Raw genomic sequence first — 22,113 nt, forward strand, 5'->3', positions numbered from 1 at the left:
CTCACCGTGGTTGCTTCTGAGTCTGGGTTTTCCTTGATCTTCTAAAGGAGGAAAGCCAAGCAAAAGGTGATCTGAACCCCAGAAAGGAAGCTGAAGTGTTCTTTTGTGCTTGAGGATTTGTGTTTGAGGATGACATTTTTATTTCTTTATGATCTAAAAATGTGATAAAAAGTAGGTTTATTTTGAGTTCTTAATAAATACAGTATTAAAATATACAAAAATGTTATGTCTTCATAAAAAAATTCTTTTGCTTACCTTTTATGTCAGGTAAATCCAGTTTTGACATTTTTGGACAGACTATGCGACATACTGGTTTATAATGACTAACTAGAAGACAGAGAAAGATAAACATGTCTAAAGTTGCAAAATGTATTATTTGTTTTGAGTGATGCATGTGAGACACATGAGGCTGATTTTCACAAAGTAATCAGAACTCAATTACTTGAAAATCAGACCTGTTTTAAAATACAGACAAATTAAACATTTGAAAATTGAGGCACCCACAATCATTACTCCCTTTCTTTTTACGTTTGTAAGAAATATAAATAAGACAACCCAGAATATACAGTGACCTAGCTGACTGTAATGTAACTACATAACACTAACTCAGACTAACATGTCCTCTGTATCATAGATTTCCTTACAATGGGATTCCTGTGGCCACTGGAGTACTTTTTTTCCTGCTATAAACTGCATATCACATCTGAATTTTCAATGCAAGTTATCATGAATGATTTTTTGGGAAGGTTATGACTTATTTTCTTCAAATAGAACATAAACTCTGCCTGTAAAAGCAGCTGGCATTTGGTGGGAAGATGATGATGAGTATCACATATAGAAAAGGATAAGAAATGGCAGGATCTGCACCACACCACAGCAAACTGGAGGATATAAGGAAACAAGATGTCACTCGGGAATAAGGCATTATATTTCTTTTTCCATTTAAAGCAACACATGCCTGAAACAATACAACAACCTGAAAATGGCTTATCCAATGAGTGTAAGAGAAAGCAAACCCAGAAATTAGGGCAAAGTATCATTTATAACAATAGCAAGGGGCAGCATTTTGGACATTGTCCAAAATGAAGTGAATAATTCATGTAATGTGATTTAAATCTTGTGTGTAATACATGGCTTTCCCTTCAGTGACAATCTCTGTGTACTTCAAAATGCCTCATTCTTTACCCCTTTCAGAGCCTAATCTCTTGGTGGCATTGACTTGACAATGCAGGTGACATCAAGAGAGTCCTAATAGCACTGCCATAGCCAGGATGGTCTAGGGATGTAGACACAGCAAGGCTTGCAGGTAGAAGTAATATCTTTTATTTAGTCAACTTATACAGTTGGAAATATCAGACAAGCCTCTGAGGTACACAAGCCTTTCTTCAGATCTGAAATAGAAACAGGTGCTTTCAGAATTAAATACCAGAGAACAATTACACAGAGTTTAGTCAATTAGACCATCTCTGAAAGAGAAAAATTGTAGGGAGCTGAGGACTAGAGGCGATGTTGGGGATAAAAGGTCAGGAAAGACTGAGATCTGTTCTGTGCAGTTCTGTAGTATGAAGAAAATGTTTAAGGTTTCACATTCCTTTTGAAATACATGACTCTTCCAGTTGCTATGAAGCACAAATAGGAGGAGGTCAATGAAAAACATGCAGAAGTGTGATTGGAATAAAAGCATATATTATGCATGAGAACTATCTGGATAGAAGATGAAAGACAGTACAGAATACCATGCTTTTTATAGAGACCATGTTTCTTGTGCACGTTCATTTTGGATGGGCATCAGAACCAGTGAAATGAGATCTCAAGAAATTGCTTCCTGGTCAGGCCAACTTTTCAGGCTTTGACACTCACCCTGACAATAAGCACTAGCATGCCTTTAGCCCAGTGTTACCAGAAAAAGTTTTCCACTGGTATAGTCAAACCTTTCTCACCCAAACTCATCTACTTATTCCAAATGTCATTTAGGTGCTTTTAGTTTTTTAAGAAAACTAGGCAAAACCATTTTTTTTTTTTTTTGGTGCTGGTTTTGGCTGGTATAGTTAATTTTTTCCATAGCTGCTTGCATGGGCTATGTTCTGGATTTTTGCTGGAAGCAGTGTCAGTAACACAGGGATGTTTTAGTCACTGCTGAGCAGCACTTACACAGTGAAGGCCTTTCCTGCCTCTCACCCCACCCTACAAGCAAGTAGGCTCAGTGTGCACAAGGAGCTGGGAGGGGACACAGCTGGGACAGCTGACCCCAGCTGACCCAAGGGACATTCCAGACCATACAGCACTGTGCTCAGCGTGGAAAGCTGGGGGGAAAAGAAGGAAGGGAGGATGCTCAGAGTGATAGTGTTTGTGTTCCCAAGCAACCATTGTGTATGATGGAGCCCAGCTTTCCTGGGGACAGCTGAACACCTGCTTGCCCTCAGGAAGTGGTGACTTAATTCTTTGGTTTGCTTCCTCATGTGCAAAGTTTATCCTTTATCTATGAAACTGTCTTTATCTCAACTCGTGAATTCTCTCACTTTTAGCCTCTTGCCCATCCTGATGGGGGTCAAGTGAATGAGCCACTGGATGGCTTCGTTGATGACTGGGGTTAAACCACAAGAGTTCTTTAGGATACCCAGTGTAAGGCTCGAAGTGTTTGAGATAACAACAGATCTCAGTGGAATGTGCTAGACTGAATTTATCACTGTTCTTGCTGTTTAGCTATTAACTGACAGGCTCCAGTGCTTGCCATGGGCCTTGCTTGCCAGGCTGTAAATTAGAGCCTAATGCTCCTTGGTGCAATGGTTATGTGCCATGGTTATGGTGTACCTCTGAAGGAAATGTGACCAAGAATAAGTCCGTAGAAGGTATACACCTCGAAGAATCTGTGGCTGTGCATGTGGTCATGCTGGAGAACCTCAAAGTGTGTGGCCATGGATAAGACCATGACTCCCCCACAGAGACTGCACCACAGGTAAAGCCATGTTGGACTAGGTACATTTCTGAAGGCATTGTGGCCCATGGAGGAGGCCATGCTGGAAAAGGTGCACCTCAGATGGACTGAAGCTGTGGATAATGCCATGCTGCAGCAAGTATATCCCTGGAGAGACTGTGACTCTACTTGGAGCAGGTATCCCCTGAGACACTGCAGTATATGGGTAAGTCTAAGCTGGAGCAGAGGCAAGGTGAAGGCAGTGGGGTGGTTAATGGGGATATACTGAAGAGTGTGGGACCTGAGTGTGATGTAAATGGCATGGAATAAGGAGTAAAGAATGTGCTGGGTTTGGCTGTGATAATTATTTCCATAGTAGCTAATATGGGGCTATGTTCTGGATTTGTGCTGAGAACAGTGTTGGTAATTCACGGATGTTTTCCTTACTGCTGAGCAGGGATTACACAGAGCCAAGGCTTTTCTGCTTCTCAGCCCATCCCATCAATGAGTGGATTGGGGGTGTACAAGGAGGCAGGAGGGGACACAGCCGGGGCCAGCATACCTATGGATGGATATCCCATACTATACAGCATCATACTCAGCATATAAAATCTAGGGGAAGAAGAGGGAAGGGGGGACATTCACAGTGATGGCATTTGTCTCCTCAAGTCACCGTTACATGTGATGGAGCCCTGGAGATGCTGAACAGCTGCCTGACCATGGGGAGTGGTGAATGAAGGCCTTGCTTTACTTCGCTTGTGTGCGTGGTTTTTGCTTTACCTATCAACTGTTGTTACCTCAATTCACTTTTAGCCCTCCAATTCTCACCCCCTCCCATGGTGGGGGAGCAAGTGAGTGCTGTTTAGTGCTTTGCTGACAGCTGGGGTTAAACCACAACTTTTTTGTGCAATGCAGACATCACTGTTTTGATTGGGAAACTACCACTGTATTTACTATAATTATAGCAATTTCATTTTGATTAATAAAGACAATTTTTACAGTGAAAACAATCACTGGAACAGCCTCCTCAGGGACATGGCAGAGTCCCCATCTCTAGAGGTTTATAAGATATTAGTGCAAATGGTGCCAAGTAATCTCATCCAGGTCCCCTTTCCTTTGAAAAACTGGACCTGAAGATCCTCTGATGTCCTGCCAACCTGGATCATACCATGATTCTAACTATAGCATAAAAATATCAGGGATTTTCTGTTGTGAATCCCAGCTCTGCTTTTAACAGAACCTGCTCAAAGAAACATACCCATTTGGAAAATACATCTTTAGTAAAACTATGATATGAAAGAAGCTCAGTGCAATTTCAGACACTCCTTAACTATTACACTTTGATATGCCATAAGACATTGGTTTGGTGATCACTATTTTATAGATGAGCAAATGGACAAATGCAACTCACTGGTGTTTTTGCTCTTCCTTAGCTGATGCTCTAATGGTGGTTTTAACATTCTATTGACATCAATGTAATTCTGAAATTTTCTTCTTTTTATTTCTTCAAACCATTCTCCAGTCACTCCCTGCAGCCCTTTTTCAGACTTCTTTCTCTTCAGAAGTTTGCTAAAAAGGAAAAAAAAATTAAGCCATTTTAGATATTACAGGGCCATCAGTAGGAACGCTCCCTGTTTTTCATTATTTACAGTATATCTCTACATATAATAACTTTTACAAAGGCAGTGAGACATGATACATTCACAGCAATCACATAAAAATTTTAGTGACAGCAACATTCTACTGTTTAACAAATGAGATTATGGGACCAGGTTGAGTGGATGACTCATACATATGCTTGCATTATTCTCTTCCTTGAGGAAGTGCATCTTTTTTTCCTTGCAAGAATAAGGTAATCCATATGCAAGAATAAGGTAATCCATATGCATTCTAAAATGAATTGAAAGTAAGATTAAGTTGATCCAATAATCAAATTAGAATAAATAACACTCTAAATAAAGCAAATTTTGAGATATTTATTCACTCATTTAAATAGAAGTAATAACAAGATTATTTTTATTTTCCAGGAGTAGATCACTGACACACTGACAATGAGGTCCACTACATATTTTCCATGCAAAGGAGAACAGTAAATTGAGAATTCAGCTAATAGATATTCATGAAACATGTTCAACAAGTTTATCACATTTTCCTCTTTCCTTGATGCATAGTGATTCTGCTTGTGTTCAATATGGATGGAGGCAACTAATAATGAATATGAATGTTCTGCAGCCTGAGCAAGCTACGCACATATGGCTGCAAGAAGATATTTAGTAGCAAGTTCAGATTTTAGACCAAGAGGTCATAGGAATGAATTGTTAGCTGGACAGAAAAGAACAACGTACAATTACAAAGGAGTGGGAGTAGTGCAAGGGACATGCAAAGTTACTTGTTTTCAAATTACATTACACTAGTGTCGAAAGTATAGATGCAAATACAGCAAATCCACACCCCCAACTGATTCTGATGGAAACAAAACAAGTCGTCGTGCACAGCCTGGAGATATAATACCAATGTTTGAGCAAGGCTTTCATGTAAATCTGCCTCCTTAATCAGTGGTAAAAATCTGTGTCCAGGAATACAGATGCTCTCAGAGAACATAAGTTGGTTCAGTTATCACTTTAAGTAAAAACTCACCTGAGACAATACCACTTCACAGAACAAACTTAAAATTAAACATCTAGTCTGGAAGTGGATATATTTTGATCTGGAATTTATAGAATTAATTGTCCATACTAGCCCCTACCATGCATCTGGCGGCGTCTGATGGACAGGAAGGCTGGAGGGAGACATTTTTGGGAAATGAGTATTTCTCTTGAAGAAGATTACACAGCCACATGTACGAGTACTAGCCATTCCAAATAAACTTATTACAAAGGCAAAAATGTTACTCATCACAGATATTACCGCACCATGGGAGTGACTAAACACCGTAAATGCATTGTGCAGCCTGGAACGCAGCCTAGCACTGATGTGAAACAGGAGGGGATGAACAATGTGCTCCCAAGAGCCAACTCCATGACCTCACTCCTGTGGCCTTACCAAAGGGGATCCAAGATACTGGAAGGAGTAAAAGCACAGTGAGGAGGGCATGAGCTGCTTGGGGAGTGGCTGCAGCCACAGCGACTGCTCGGGAAAAAAACCCTGGGCAGTTCTGAAGTTCCAAAAGTGGAGAGCATCTGTTCCGATGCCTCCCCGCGGGCTTTCAGAAGCCATCGGGCCGAATCGCTGCTCCCGCGGGAAGAGGCGCTGGGACCGCCGTTCCCGGGGCAGCGGCGAGCGGGGCCCTGGCGCCCCCCGGCGGCGGCCGCCGGCAGCACCGCCCAGCGCCCTGCCCCGCGGCAGCGCCGGCACCCGAGCGCCCGCGGCCGGGAAGCGACGGCACGGACAGACAAACAGCTGCTTGCCGCACATTTACGCATTCCAGAGCAAAGGGAAATATAAAAACCCCACAATCGCTCTAACAGCGACCATACCAGGCACTGCACGAACGCGCCTTGCACTGAGAAGCAGAGTTAGAAGTCTTGCACAAACACTGACTTCACTGCTTAAACACTGTAAAATCTGTACTGGTACATGCTTGCCATTATATGTAGTTCGTTATCTGGGTATATGCTGCTTTTGAATTGTGCTGTCATGCCCAACTCATCAAATAAATCCTTTAAACTGCCTCTGCATATTTATATTTATACACACACTCAGGCCCATATATGGAACCCTATATATGTAGTTGCATAATGAATAATAGGTAATGAGTATGATACACGATACGTAGTTGCAGTATTGCACGACTATTCAGTACGCCTCCTTCGCGATGACTCCCAGCCAAACCACATCATTTCCCTGCATTCCTGCTCTGTCAAGTTTATGTGCCCCCTCATGACACTAATGAACACCGGTTGTGAGCCAGAAGGAAAGCCCATCTCGAGAAACAATTACAGCAGGAGATGGTATCTGCACTCAGTATTGCAATGAACCTGCCTCTGAGGCAGCACTATTGTTACTTGGATTACACGTTATGTGTTGAGACACTGCACCTTAGGAGTGTCAAAACACCTATTGCCCTCTAAAACAAATGTACTAATCCTGCTTCCTGGTCTGCTCCATCCATCCTTACTCCTCATTTGCCTACAGCTATTTTGTACACTTGGAGCCACTACCTTTTGAGAGGAGACAACATCATTGCGACTGGGAAAAGTATCTATAAACTATTGTGGGATTGAAGGCAAATCCATTCCCAGGATTACTTACAGGAGACTGCTCCACAAACCAGTGCAGGCAGCAACCCTAAATGACCTCACAGGCTCATTATCTTTTCCCATCTATTATTCTACACAGCGTCTAAACCAATGAATCACTCAGGAGCAACTTCTTTGCACTGTTTTTAAAAACATCTCTTCCTTATTGGCACAAGGATGTTCCAGTATTTCTTACAGACATCTCCAGGGAAAAGTTACCCTAAATGTTTGTATGCTCCAGACTTTCATGTGGGTTACCATAAATACTGTCAATAGATGTGCAGCCTCCCCTGCCACTTCCTGTTAGGATAATAAGGAGCTTTAATTGCTACTGTAAGAGGAAAGGCATTTTCCTTACCATCTTCACTCTGACTATAAAGAAGAACACGTGTTCAATGTAGTAGAAACTGGGTTGCCAAATAGGACATTTGGGGACAGCACTTGTTTGCAGAGGACAGAGGATTCAATCCCATTTTTGCTAAAGCAGAAATTATTATTCCTATTGAATTTAGCAGAGCAGGATTTGGCCCTAAAGGACTCTTACCACACACCTCATAAGGGAACAGATAAGCAGCAACTACAAAGAATGAAGAATTGCACCAGGTGAAGAATAAACAGATCAAATTCACTCACTGGATCAAAGCTCTCAGTGTCTGAAAATACAAGACTGAAAGGATTGCAGAAAAAAAATAGTGTTGAAAGCATTAGATAAAAAATACAGCAGGGCAGATAACTTGCAGTAACCTAAACCAAGCTTTTATCTTTACTCTTTTCATATTCCTTTCTTTGTCAGGAAGAAAAAGCTAGAGATCAATTAAAAATCAATGCCTGAAGAACCTGTTGTTTCCTAATTTATTTATTTTTTTTAACTTAAACTTACCCCATTCCCACCACTTTGTACATTATGTTGCGCTGGTGAACTGTACAACTCCATCACTTCTATGACCAGCTATTTTTCTAGAAAACTCTGTTGTCACAGCCACAAGTAGCTCTAAAACACTGTCCTGGGGCAACTTTATGATGCTGGATTGTACCCCCACTCGTCTGTTTACCCCAGAAATAAGTTCTGCACCTTTAAAACTAGATCTGAGAGCAAAGAGGGGAAGAAGGAAAAGCTGTGGAATTTTTTTTGCAGCTGTGCTCAAAGCACAGAGGTAAGCAGTGCTCTCGGAGTTCTCCGCTCTGCAGACAGACGAGGAGTTTTCTCCCGCTGTTTTTGCTGATTTTTCCTCTTGTTAGCAGAAGCCAGAAGGGTTTTTTTGGAACTGTTCAGCCATATTTCGGTCCGGGAACACCAGGACTATGATCCAGGGGTCCCCCAAGCTGCACTGAGGCTGGGACGCCGGACCCGAGCCCCGGAGAGACTGAGAGAAAGCCGAGGGCACACCCACGAAAAGGACTCTGAACTGCAAAGGACTCTCTCTGAATGTGCCATCTCTTCAGAACAACGAGAGGTTCCATTGTTTAATATTTTTCATTTTGTCATGTTTGTGAATACTTTGCTTGTTAAATAAACAGACTTCTCTACTTTTCTGGAAGGCGGTTTATCACCCGAATAGGCTGGGGGAAGAGCCGCTGAATTTTGCCCTTTAGGGAACATCCCTTTGGAAGTTCCCTTCCAAATTTGTCCCAAACCAGGACAAATGCATATGCAAGTATATTTTCTTACTTAAAGTTCCTTTTAATTTTATGAAAACAATTTAAAGACATACTTCCAAGTTGTCATCTTATTTAGAAAAAAAAAAGGGAAAAGTATTACTGACAAAGGCAAGGGCTACCACAGCTGAAACAATTTGAAAAAAATTATTATCTGTAATTTCCTAGAAACGTATAATAGCAACAACAACATTTTGGTTTCCAAGGTACCATAGAAGCTCCTGTGGCAGGTTAATCCTACCAGGAAGAAAAACAATGAGTCAACACACTCTTTCCTAGCATGTCAGACACACAACAGGTCTGTTTTCTAAGGCAGTTTTTATTCTTAGTAGCTGGTATTCTTTTACTCACGTTAAAGCATGTTTTGTTTATTTTCCTTTCTTACTGTTGTCTGTTTGGCTAATAAAAATGAACCAAGTCAGCCTCATAATTACATGTAAGACATGCACAAGGAGATGAATCACAGAGGAAAAAAGACTCCCATGTTTTGGTTGTACATACTACAAGACAATGTAAAAAAGATCTAACTGGAAATTCACTTATTTTTTATTTGATATATGTAAAATTAGGCATTTCTGCAGCAATTCTCTGAAAAGTCAAGGTCTCCTCTATTTTGATAAACAAAATGTGTTGCCAATCAATAATGCTTGAATCTAACGCTAGGTTGTTGCTGCTCAAATTGAATTTTCTCTTCCCCTGAAATAATAGTTTTCTAAATGTTCATCCCTTCCATCCTTCTGTCATTTTTGTCATGATGTATTCATTTTATAATGCTCATTAACCCACTAAGTTGGCCTCAGATGTATTTATCTGGGTATTTGACCAACAGAACTAAAGATGTGCATGGGCACAGAGGATGTGGCACAACAATGGAGAATAAAGAGTGTGTGGGTTCAGTGTCTATGACTGATCAGGATGCGAACACCAATAAATGTAATGGAAGGACTTCAACCCTCCTGAACAGGCACCAGGTCAGGCTGCGGGAGGGAGAGTCCCCTAGTGGTGACACCCCTGCGTGGAAAGGAGCAACTAGAAGTGCCAAGAAATATTCACTTGAAGGCCAGAGGTGCCCAGCACTGAACTGCATGGCATATGTTTTCAATTCCACTTTAATGGTTGCATGACATTGCCAACTCATAATTATCCCTAAATTTTTAGATTGAATAATGTGCAAAACCAAGAGACAGAAGGCAGAAGGAAGTGAAAAGCAATTAATCTTCTCTAGTTTTTCCTCCCAGACTGTACATTTAATAGGCAGAAGTACTTGAAACACAAAGAGGCAACTTCTGCACATGAATTTGATATGCAGTCAGAAATATCCTTTAAACAGCAAGTAGGGCTACATAAACAGATACCTGCAAACAGAAATATAATTTTGTCCTTAGAACACTTTTTTGAGAACAGGTATCAGATTCATACATTAAGGTCTGCTGTGTGTGTCAGGGATACAGTCAGGGAATATGTGAGTTAAAGGTAGAATATCTTTTCTGCCCTTACTAAAGTTCTACCTTGTCTGCTCATGGGAAAAACCCTTCCATTTCCACCTCTCCTCTTCTTAATGAAAAAGTAGAATAAATCACAAAATCTGACATTATTACACTATCTCTATTCAACAAATTTATTAATTTAAATTAAAGCTGATCACCTGCTTTGAGATAGCCTAATCCAGTGGCATTGTGTGCATTCATTACACACAATCCACAAAGACAGTGAGACTATGAGCATACACGAAACATTGGACTCCCAGCAGACATTGAATACTTCCACTCTATAAATCACAATGACTTTTGTGTCTACAATTCTTTAATTTCAGCACCCTCTGTACAGTGACCACAAATTACCTGTTTTCTACAAAACATTAACTTCTCATATTAAACTACGTGAAATTAATATACTGACTTGCACTAGCTGCTGTTTTCCTTCATCAAGTCCAACACTCCTTTCCCCTTGAAGCTTTTGTCTGCTTTCCTGAGCAAGAGCATAGAATGACACTTTCTTTGAAATGGAAAACTAGGAAATGTTGTAAGGGCAAGAAAAAAGGTTAATTCTCATGCTGACTACATAACTCCTCTCTGTTCTGGCAGCTCAGAAGTCAGAAGCTCTCAGTTAAAGCTCTGAAATGAGAAGCTCAATGACTGCCTTCAAAAAGTTAAGCTTTCAAAACAGAGCATTGAGAACTGAGATCATGGGAGCTGAGGGTGATTAATCATGCATCTCAAGGTGTAACAATGCCTCAAGACATTACTTTTAACATGAAACTATTTCTTTAGCAGCTACCCCAGGTTTACAGTGAAAACATCATTTCAGCCCTGCTGGAACAAACAGAAAAGTCTGTAAGTACAGATCTTTTAGCAGTTATACATACTTAGAAAATGAAAGCTTTTAGTCCTTTGGGCAGCTGGTCACTAAGAGTGAATGAGGTGGAATACCGCTAGGAATGTCACAGCTGTTGGTGACTCTCCAGCTTGGCCTGACTCTCTGCTGTTCAGGCGAAAGCTCTATTCTGTGAATGTTTTATCAATTAGTTACAATGTCTCTGTAGGCTGCAAATGACAGTCTAGAAAAAAGGGTGTTACATTGCAAGCTACCTACTAATATTGTATGGTAATAACAAAACAAACCCATGATGCAACGGAAAGAAGAGCCACTTTATCATTTTTAAAGTGTGTCACATAGCTTCTGAATGGTAGTAATTAATGTCTCTAATGAGATTACTTCATTAATAGGAATTTCTATTAATATTAATACATGCTAATAGAGGCAATGGATATAATTCTCCATGCAAAAATTCTGATTCATTTGCAGTCACAGATGTAGCCTCAGTCGAAAACCACTGCATGCCAAGAATAAGTTGTGAGCTTCTGACTTTCTGTCCCAGAAATCTTACATGGAAATCAAAGATGTATACCATGCGTACCACACGATGGGTTGAAAGGCTGAGGATCAGGTCTCTCAATAAATCTGAAGCTAATGATTAACAGAGACATATTTACTCTGCCAGGGTAGAGCTGCTAGTTGATTACAATGAGCTTTTATAAATATTGATAGCATGCAAAGAGACAGTCGTCTATTGCAAGTAATTTACAGCTCAGTCATGTATTGTTTTATGCCTTACAAAGACATAAAATGCAGACAATATTCCTCGTTTTATTGTTTGACTTTCGTTATTAAAACCCTTTCCTAACAAATAATATAAGGAAAAAAAAAAACAAAACAAACCCCAAACAAGAAACAAAACACAGGCTAGGGGAGAATTCTGTAGGAGGGGAATTGGTTTCAAATTAAGAGCAAATCCTCATCTCTACAAGCAGGTTTGTTATGATGGCCCATGGGTCTGGATAGAGTTCTGAAACTGAGAGGCTCCAACCAGGCTTAGACATTTGCTTGTATAGAGCTAAGCCTGAAGCCTAGGGCTCTCAAAATACACCTTTGCAATCTCAGATAATTGTGCAGAGCCCCACACTGAGCAGAGTTTACAGTTCTGGACAACAGAAGCAAGACAGGTCAGTGTACCTGCACACAGTTTATATGTTACTGTTAACACTACAAAAGCCTCATTTACATTGCTTTAAACTAAGGAAATAGGTCATAAGAATTAATGAAAGCTTTAAAAGTTGAAACAGTGGGTGTTTTTCATTTGGAAATGTAATGCTTATGTACATGTATGTAATATATACTTACACAGAGATCCTCTGCTATAGTACCTTAGACTCTCATAATTTATCACAACTCTTCCACTGGAAATGGAAATTTTATAGTATAATAATACTTTAAAATATTACATTTACATGTGTATAATTTTGCATATATTAAAGAACACACAAATATACACATATAAATATGTATTTAACAACACACAAGTCTCTAATGGAGAAAGAGACTGCAGAGCACCCCAGACACAGTGCTGCAGCTTTTCCTGACTGCAGGAAAAGCTTTTCCTGTCTGCACTCGGACCTCTACTGATCTAAAAATCCAAAGATATGGCCAGTAGAAGTGTTACAGTTCCTTGATTATTCCAACAACAAAGTATATTCAATGTAATTTATGTGCTATAAAGTGTAAACATACTGTACTTTTCATCATTTACTCTTGGCTTTTGTGGTTTTGATGAGTTTGTTCACAGTTAATATGGTACCAGTATATGGATTTATTTATTTCTGAGGTAAGACTGAGAAAAAGAAGATAGTTTCAGTAAAGAGTTTAAAATGCAGACATTTAAATACAGTTCATTGTAGTTAACAGTGTAAACATAATAATTTAGCTGCAGAGAAGGATTAGAAATACGTTTCCTGTGAACTTTTAGATGCACATGTCCTCAGAACAAATCCCATTTTTCCCTACCCGCTTTAATGAATTTCCTGCATTAGTACTTAAGTAATGAATTTTTTCAGACTGAAAGCTCCAAGGAAATATGTAATTTGTCAATTTAAAACAAGTACAGGAAAGACTAAACAGAGGTCAGGCCTTAGTTTAGATAGTCCTATGTTAAATTTCTGGAACAGAAAATAAAATGGGGTCTCTGTGCCCAAAATTCAAAACTCCAGTGGGCCAGACTACACTTAATTTGAAAACTAGGTGCAGATAGAAAAAAATATTTTAAAGGATAATTAAATTCAGTATACACAAACCACTGGTAAAACGTAAATTTAAGAGAAGAAAAAGAGACGGATAGTCACAACAATTTTCAAATGCCATCAAAACACTATCTGACAGAAACCAGTGAACATCAGCTGGAGTCCTAACACACAGCCCAGGTAGCTTTGCCCCCAGCTGTTAGGCAGGCTGAGAGGCACGTCTGTGGGAGGTGCAGGAGTCTGGATGGATGCAGGAGTTTGAAGTACATCAGGGACCAAATCCAGCAAAACTCCAGAGCCTTGGGCTTCACTAGGGAAAGCAGGTGCTGCAGCCTTTGACAAGCTTATGTGTCACACGTCACCTGAGCACACTACCGGAGTACAGCTGTGCTGGTACGCATGGGGAGATAGCCAGATGAATCAGATGTGTTTCTGCAAAACACTTTTTTCGAATTACTGGTATAAGCAATTCATTATTTCTGAAATACATGCAAGGACTTGAAGGTGTTGGGACGCTGTGTAGAAGCTGTCAGCATGAGAAAATCACTCTCTTCTCATGATACAGGCACCATGCAAAGAGCATGCAAAATCTAAAAAAAATAGACTGTTCTGCATTAGCTATTCCAGAATAACTCCCCATATTGACTGTCTAGTCAATAGTTAGTGCTTGCTTGCTCTGCTGTGTCCAACCTATTTATTCTTGAAGGCTGGTCAATTTATCTATATAGGCAGAGTTCAATGAATTCTGCTTTTACCATTAAGCTTGGACTTGGAAAATGTCTGCCTATGACTTAACAGTAAGTCTTTGCTTAAATCTCATCAGTTTCAACACCATCTTACTTTTGGCAGCCTTAGCGACATCAGAAAGTGAGCTCAATAATAGCAATAATAATCTATGCGATTTTCATTTTTACACTGTTTGGTCACTTGAAAATGCAAACATTAGTCTCAGCAGTCTGAAAGACCAGGCACAAGGCCTGTGTTTGAATGAGCACGGATGAAAGTGCCCTGAGACTGTCCTTCCAGCTCTCGTGGGTTTGGCTGCCTGGGCCCTGGACCAGCTTGGGAAGAGCAGAGCGGGGTGTCCTTAGCCAAAGGTGTCGTGAAGACAACAGCCATAGGCCTCAGCAGGGGTGAGCCCTCCTTCCCTGGGGAGCTGCCTTTCAGCGCAGGCTGTCCCGCTGGGCCGTGCTCCACTCACAGCCCCAGCTGTATCCCCAGCTCCGTCTGTGCACGGCCTCTGCCTTGACCCCTAGGCTGACGCCCAACTCGGCCTCAAACCCGGCCACCTCACCCCTGGCCTGCCGGGCCATCACAGGGCCATGGCTGACCGCGGTCACTGTCACCAGGTCTGACCCTGACATGACTTCTCGGCTTGACCGTGGCCCTGCACCACCATTCCGGCCGTGCCCCGTGAGCACGGGGCTGTGAGGGAGCAGGCCTGACCCCAGCCCTGAGCGTGACTCAGCCCCACAGGCTGGCCCCGGCCCTGGCCCTGCCGTGCCACCACAGCGATCGCTGCGGTGCCTGTGTCACCAGGGACAGGCCCTGCCCTGCCAGCCCTGTGGGGAGCCACCATGGACCCAGTAACCTGAAAAGAGAAGAAATGCATTCGGTGCCCTGTAGGCAGGCTCTTTCAAATGTTACACACCTCAAAAGGTTCTTTCTTCTGCCACCACACACACCATAGGAAACCCCCTGCCCTCAAACACAAAGCACAAATATTTAGAGGAAAGGACTGACACTGAAATTAGTTCACTATGAAAGGACAAGATCACGAGCTGGCAGCAAGGCTGGTCCAGACTCTGCTCTGTAGGTATAAAACCGGAGTTCCATCGCAGACTTTGGTCTAGTTAGCCCAGATGGACAGAGTAAAAACCAACAGAGAAAATGGCACACACAGTGCCTCCTACTACTTCAGTGCCACTCTTACTTCTCCTTCTCAGCCTGTGTGAAGCCACAGTCTGTGAGTCTAGACCCCACCACACGATAGGACTATTGAAAAACACAATGAGGAAAAAACTTGGTATGCAACTTACCAATTGCATTTGGCTACTGTACCCCCACTCAAACAAGGGAAGTCTCAAAATGGGATTCTTATGATAGCACTTGTTTACCAAAGCAAGTAAAGGTTTTTAAATCCCGGTCTTTGCTGCCAATTTTGCTTCTACTGGCACTTCTTTAGCATATTAGCCCTTCAGGGCTTCAAAGGCCTGTTTTCATTAGTGTTTACAAACCACTAAACACACCGGTGGCACAGTATCAGTGGTAAGTAATAATAGTATCTCCTCCACATCAAGACACAATAGAACACTTGCGCCCTGAAACATTCCTGGGTGGAGTATCTCTTATGAAAGAATTTCTTTATTAATGCTTTGTTCAGGAAGGGAGCTCCACTGGAACAACAATATTCCCAAGTAGTGCTGTCCTGGTCTCCTGCCTGCTCTCCTCACCCATGCAGCTCATGTACTTTAAAGCTGATTTTAAAAATTCCTTGTAATTATGAGGAGTTGAGCCCCAAATCTATATCTCTAACACCCAAGAAGTTATTCTTGGTCTCTAAGAAGGTAAAGAGGACTACTTTTGTGAATATGACAAAATAAAGCCTGCAATGGCAGACCCATTAAACTGTAAGCAAGACAACATAATTGAAGCACCAAGTACGAATATGCTCAAATACTTGCAAAACTGAGTATGTCTGCACTTCTGCAACAAATGTCTTCCCAAGAGAAGAAGGTGAAAAAATACATTTCCAACACAGGATTGTATCGCCCTTCTATTACCAGACCTGTGAGAGGCAGGTAATGGCAGTCAGGAGAATACAGCAAGAATTACTGACAACAAATGAACTCAGTAAATGATCTGCGTGAGGCAGTAAGAACAGCTGTGTGCCTGTAACAAGTAACTATGTCCAAATTATTTAATTTAGAGACTGTCTAGAACTGTCTAAGGAGGGGACTCATCTTTCCCACAACACTCAAATGTTGTTAATGGGTCAGCAAGAGTGGAGTACTGAGTGGTGCTGACTGTACCTTCCAATTAATTTCATATGCTTTTCATCTTCAAATTTGAGGGTAAATTAAAATAAACCTTTGTTTTGCTGCTGTCTATTCTCATAGTCCTCTGCAAAATAAAGCTACTAACCCCCCCCCCCCCCGCCCCCTCCCCCCAAAAGCATAAACCAACCTGGAAAAGAGCAAAACAAATTAAACCAAATGGAATGAGCGCTCTCCTCTCCCACAAGCTCCATTTCCCTTTCCTCTTTTTTTCAGTTCCTATTCATAGACAGTGGCTGATGTGCCAGATATGTTCTAGAGCTGGCAATTAATTTTTGCCATTCTTCCTACTGAAAAAAAAGAAAAAAAAAATCCTTAAAGAATACATGCATAGTTAGTTCTCAAAACATGATCTAGAAAGTAAATTGCTGTTAGGGGAGGTAGGTTCATTTCCCTATTCTGTGGCTCAGTCTCTCAGTTATTTTCAATATCTCATTTGTAAGTGAAGATAACAGTATTTCCCTTTTTCTCAAGGATTAATGAACAAAAGCAGCACAAGACTATTGCATACAGTTGTAATAATAGCATTACATAAAACAGCCAAGTCTCCTAAATAAAATTATTAAAGAATACAGAGCTTTTGTGCCCTTTAACATGCATTTTCTATTTATCCATAACTCTTCTTCTCTGTCTTCCAACTGTTCACTTTTTTGGACAACCTGCAACTGTACCAGCTACCTGTTCCCATGCCACATCTCCCTACCTGCTGCCTCTTTTAAGTAGCTGGCTCCATGTCTCCTGGTTCTTCTCATCTCAGCTGCTTTCTCTGGGCCTTGATGCAGTTCCAGGGGTGGAGGTGCATCTCAACACCCAGTGTTCAGACACTATGAGACATCACAGATGCAAAGTTGACTGGAATGACACCTGCTTGGGCACTGTCTGCCTCTCTACACTCTGCAGAGGGAGGAGCTGCCTTGGAGATAAAAGGCATTAGCTCCACCTCTGTATCCCATAGCTTCATGCCCTAAATGCTGCTGAGACCTCCTACAGGGACTGCCCGTTCCTCTGTTACCTGCAAGGCTCTGAAGTGCTGTCCCAAAGAGATTGAAGGCAGTCAGCCCCTCTTCATCCTGCCCATTTGCTTCATCAGTAAAGGACAGAAAGGAGAAGCACCTTCAGGTTTGTTTAGTCTGTGGGACCTGGAGCTCCTTGTGCAAGTTTTAGCTGTCAGTTCTTTTTTCCCCTTCTGTCCCCAGCGGCTGCAGAGCAAAGCTTAAGAAGATGAGCTGGGTGCACTCTGAAGTCTTGAAACCATTAGTCAAATAGTATCTTAAATGTTTTTATGTTGTGATTTTAGGGCCTATTTCATTACATACAGAAAGTTGATCTGTGATATTAATAGCTGTGCAAGCATTCATTGCACTCTTATAGAAACCAAATTTTTGGAGAGCCATCTGGACATGATACTGCACTGCGAATATGCTGTATTCCTCCCTGCCTTCTCCTGGGCATCTAATTGTAACTGAAGTATTTGTGACAAGGAACCTCCTTCCACAAGGAGGTTCTGATCTGTAAAATCATCAGTTTCACTAACTAGGCTTATTAAATAGCATTTCATTACTTGAGTTGGACTTCTGCCTTAATACTGCAAATAGTATAATGGAAAAACACATGTATATTGATTTAAAAACCCTAAATTCCCTCTCTCTTCCGCACTAGCATGATCAATGAAATTTTCTTTCAATTGGTATTATGAATGAAACTGGATTGGATGAGCAAAGAAATCTGAAGGCAAGTGTTACCCAAGTTCAAAACTAATGGTTTTTTTTCTATTAAATTATTATACACGTGATGAATACGTTTCTGAATTATTTTCGGTGTATATAGCAGTAAGCAGCCATATGAGTTATACCAAAGCTGACTGTTGCTGCTTCTCTGAACTTGTTTCAAGGAGAAGGAGGCAGGTACGGCTGGTTTGTGGTGGCTGCTCAAAAGTACTGCTGAGACGAGCCACGAGAGGGCACCGGAAGGAGAGAACCGGCCAAAAAATGCAGTCCTGGGAACCAGCAGGCCAGGACACAGCAAGAGCTCTGCTCCCTGCCCACAGCAAGAATAAATTAATGTCCAACAAGACATACAGTTCATTTCTGTATAAAAGCCAAAGCTATACTGAGAGGTGTCCCAGGCTAGGCTTAGAGCTCTGAAAGCTTCCAAGGGAGCCAAGAATACCCAGAGAATGTGCTGGGGCATCAGGAGCAACAGGAGGGGAAGCACCAAGCAGAGCTGAGAGCTACACAAATGTGCACGGTTGACAACCTAACTCACACGTTCCTGCTCTGCATAAAGTCTACAAAGAGAAAGGGAGACGAGAGAGGCTGATAAAGCAACCTTCCCCCAGAAAATCTCTCCATTATACACTTCATTTCACAAAGGCATGGGCCGACTGGATGAAGAGAGATCCAGTTCTACCCAGTGCAGGTAAGCAACAAGAAAAGAAATGTACTTGTCCAGAAATAATTGCAAGCTCAATACATTTGATGAAGTCACAATAAACCACAGAGAATGTTGGAATTAATCTTTTATTTCTTTTTTCATCTTTCAAAATAAACTGGTGTTAACATTTTTCAATATAACAAATGTAGTTTTTTCCTGCTTTTTGGATTCTAGATTCCACTTTATATGTGGGAATGAATTTCAATTTTTCATTGATCTTTAAGAGACTGGCAGACAGCTATGTGCTTGCTTGTATGACATCAAACAGTGTGGACAAGATCAGCACAGTCATTAGAACCTGGCTTTGGTCCGCCAGCAAATGCTTCATTCCCTCTGTCAGTCCAGTCTAGACTGGTCTATACAGGAGCATGCTATATTCCTGTATAGCATGTTCCTGTATAGTTTTCAGATGGTCACTGAAAACACTTTACCAATTTGTTACTTACTGACCACTGGTTGTTATTGAGTTGCTCCCTGGCCTTGCCCAGCTCCAACTAGCTCTTTCCAAAACCATGCTCAAGAGCTGTTTGAAGGGCAACTCACTTCACTAACTTTGTGCAGAAAAAGTAGTCTTAATGAAATTGTTCCTTCCATTCCACAGTGTCTCCTATATGCCTTGTTTGATTGACAGCCTCAATAAAATAGCTTCAAAATCACACTTTGAAAATATCCCAAGAGTGGGCTGCCACAGTTCTCAGGCATTCTTTTAAAACTTTTATACTGAAAAAATGTCTATGAAGTTAATTATCAAAATAATAGTAAGAATAATGACAAGGAGGCAGGCATATGGGACAAAAGGAAACAAATGCAATTTTGTTTAGAGCCCCTGAAGCTCACTGTGGTCATATAAGATTTGGCCCTCCAGGGTGATCACTGTTATTATTTTGATTATAGTAGCACAGGCAACACCACACAGACTGAAACCTGTCTGCTCCTGATGAGAGTCTTTTGGCCTGAAGAGCTTACAGTCTAAATAAGACCAGGTAGACAAGTGGAGTGAGGAAGAAAGTACTTTTATTAGGTCCAGGGGAGATTAGGAAACTTGCCCAAGGACACATACCTTTGACAGATCCAGGGTTTAACCTAGATTTTCAGTATGGCACCTTGGTCATAAATACTTCACCTACCTTCTGCTCAAACTTGTGAATGCCTCTTCAGCTGAGATTTAAACAGACTATACCTCAGTAAAGCATCACCAGAAACATCCTGTTATACCATGTTCATTTTGACAGCTTTCACGTAAATAACATTTTCTATTGACCAGTCCTAAGTGCACAGACAAAGAAACAAATACAAATTTGGGGGCAGGTGAAAGCCTTGAGCTCAAAAGCAGGCTACTGCTTCACTAAGCTCTCTAAAGCATTGGAAGTTTCAATGCATTTGTTTCAGCTTTACTCCCAAAATCTTTAGAGTTTTAAACTTACAGCCCTCCAGCTATGTAATTCCTTATATCCAGCAAAATATTTCTCCTTTTTTTGGGAGGGTAATAATAAGACACATGGAACAGAAATTAATCAGAAAAAGAAAAGTAATACCAAATTATGGAAGAAAGAAATCGCCAAACTTAACTTAGTCCAGGTGCACATGCCACAGAAAACCAAGACAAGTTTTAGATGTAAGTCATTGTTGACACATAATATTTAACCATGTTCATCATAAATCCACTTTACTGAAATAAAAAATACACAGTACAAAAATCCACTTGACGCAAATGTTACTCATTAACATTCCCTCTATATCTTACATGAAAGCATTACTTGTGGAAAGTGCCCACTTGCAAATCTGAGAGGACACTGCCTCTCACTTAACAATGTGCCAAAATTCATACCTGAGGGAAGAAATTATAACCTTTAATAATAAACAGCTCATTTTCCAGCATAATTTCTATTAATTCCTCGACCTTTGCTTTCACTATCAACACAAATAGGTTTGATGATTGCACAAAATACGAGCTAGAAACAAGGTCGAGGTGTCCTATATCTTGATAAGGCAGAGAGAATTCAATTAAGTCACTTTCAAGAGTCTTGTGAACTACCTTTCAGGCAGGTGAGCGCCTGGCTTTGTTTGCAAAAGCTGCCAGGATCGACTCAAAAGCCGCAGAGTTGCTACGTTTCCCTGCAAGGTCCGGCACAACTTCCCCGTCGCCGTGGTCTCCCGGGTACCGGTGTTTAGCCCACACCCCATGCCAGCGGCACGGTGAAGCACAGAAGCGGCGTCCTCCTCCTCCCCGGGGAAGGAGAGGTGCCACGGGGAGCCGCAGCCGTGACTCAGAGCCGTCTCTGTCACAACACGCATTTCCCAAACGTCCCGATGCTTCAGGTGCCCGGCCGGACGGCTCCGGCGGCAGCCAGCGCTGGCGGGAGCCACTGGCGCTCCCCGCTACCCCGGCAGGACCGCGGGGAGCTCAGCTCTCCCTGCCGCGCAGCGTTGCAGCCCCACGCCGTTTTGGCCGGCGCAGACCCTTTCCCGAGGGGTCACACCAACCCCCTTTCCCGCTCTCCCCGTCGGGATGAGCGTCTCCCCTCGCCGCCCAGCCGGGGCCGTGCACCCTCCGCAAACCCCGTTCCGCGCCCTCCACCTCCGCACGGGCGCGACGGGCACCGGCGGGACGGTGCTGAAAGCCGGTACCTGACTCTGTCCTTCTCTGCCCGCCGGAGCTCCGCGTCCCTCTGCAGCACCTGGAAAATCGCCCTGGCTTCCTCCTCATTCAGAAAACTGAGATCTGGCCCCTGGGGCGCTGCGGTCATGGCTTGGCTTATCGGCGGGCGGGCGGGCGGAGGCGGGCGGGCAGCGCTGACCCCCGCGGAGCGTGCAGCCGCACCCGCATGGCCGAACGCCGGGCGGACCGCTCAAGCCGGCACCGCGGGACACGCGTGTCCCTGAACGGCGACAGCCGGAGCGGCGACCGCTCGGAACCGCCCTGTTCCCGGCTGGGCAACTCCCTCCGCAGCGATCGCAGGGCAGCCCAGGCGGGGCGGGGCAGGGCAGGGCAGGGCAGGGCAGGGAGGAGCGGGGAGGCGGCACCGCCGTCGGGGCCGAAGCCGGAGCCGGAACCGGAGTGTGCGTTGGTGTTGGAGTGGCCGCTCGCCCCGTGCTCGTGTCCCCCGGTTGAGTCGGGTGATGCGCTGAGCGCTCGGCGCGGTGTTCGCTGTGGCACTGCCCAAGGAGCACACGCCCTCACGGGAGGTCCGCATGGGCTTCCCCATGGCGCTGACGGCACCGTTCCCGCCGGGCAAGCTCCG

General features: G+C 42.7%; 1 protein-coding gene across 2 annotated transcripts in view; it reads right to left on the minus strand.

Moving 5' to 3' along the window:
* EXPH5 (exophilin 5) overlaps positions 1-21,846 on the minus strand; it is a 37,574-nt gene extending 15,728 nt beyond the window's left edge. Inside the window, exons 1-4 of one of the 2 annotated variants that reach the window (XM_038148165.1) lie at positions 21,500-21,846; positions 4,326-4,483; positions 256-327; positions 6-153 (exon numbers count right to left, since the gene is read on the minus strand). In XM_038148165.1, the coding sequence (XP_038004093.1) occupies positions 6-153; positions 256-327; positions 4,326-4,483; positions 21,500-21,618 (497 nt within the window). In that variant the 5' untranslated portion in view covers positions 21,619-21,846. The remainder of the gene's footprint in view (positions 1-5; positions 154-255; positions 328-4,325; positions 4,484-21,499) is intronic. The other variant, XM_038148174.1, reaches the window with a different exon arrangement.
* Between the last annotated feature and the right edge of the window lie 267 nt (positions 21,847-22,113).

The sequence above is a fragment of the Motacilla alba genome, chromosome 1 (assembly GCF_015832195.1).
Source record: "Motacilla alba alba isolate MOTALB_02 chromosome 1, Motacilla_alba_V1.0_pri, whole genome shotgun sequence".
In the NCBI taxonomy this organism is placed as follows: Eukaryota; Metazoa; Chordata; class Aves; order Passeriformes; family Motacillidae; genus Motacilla; species Motacilla alba.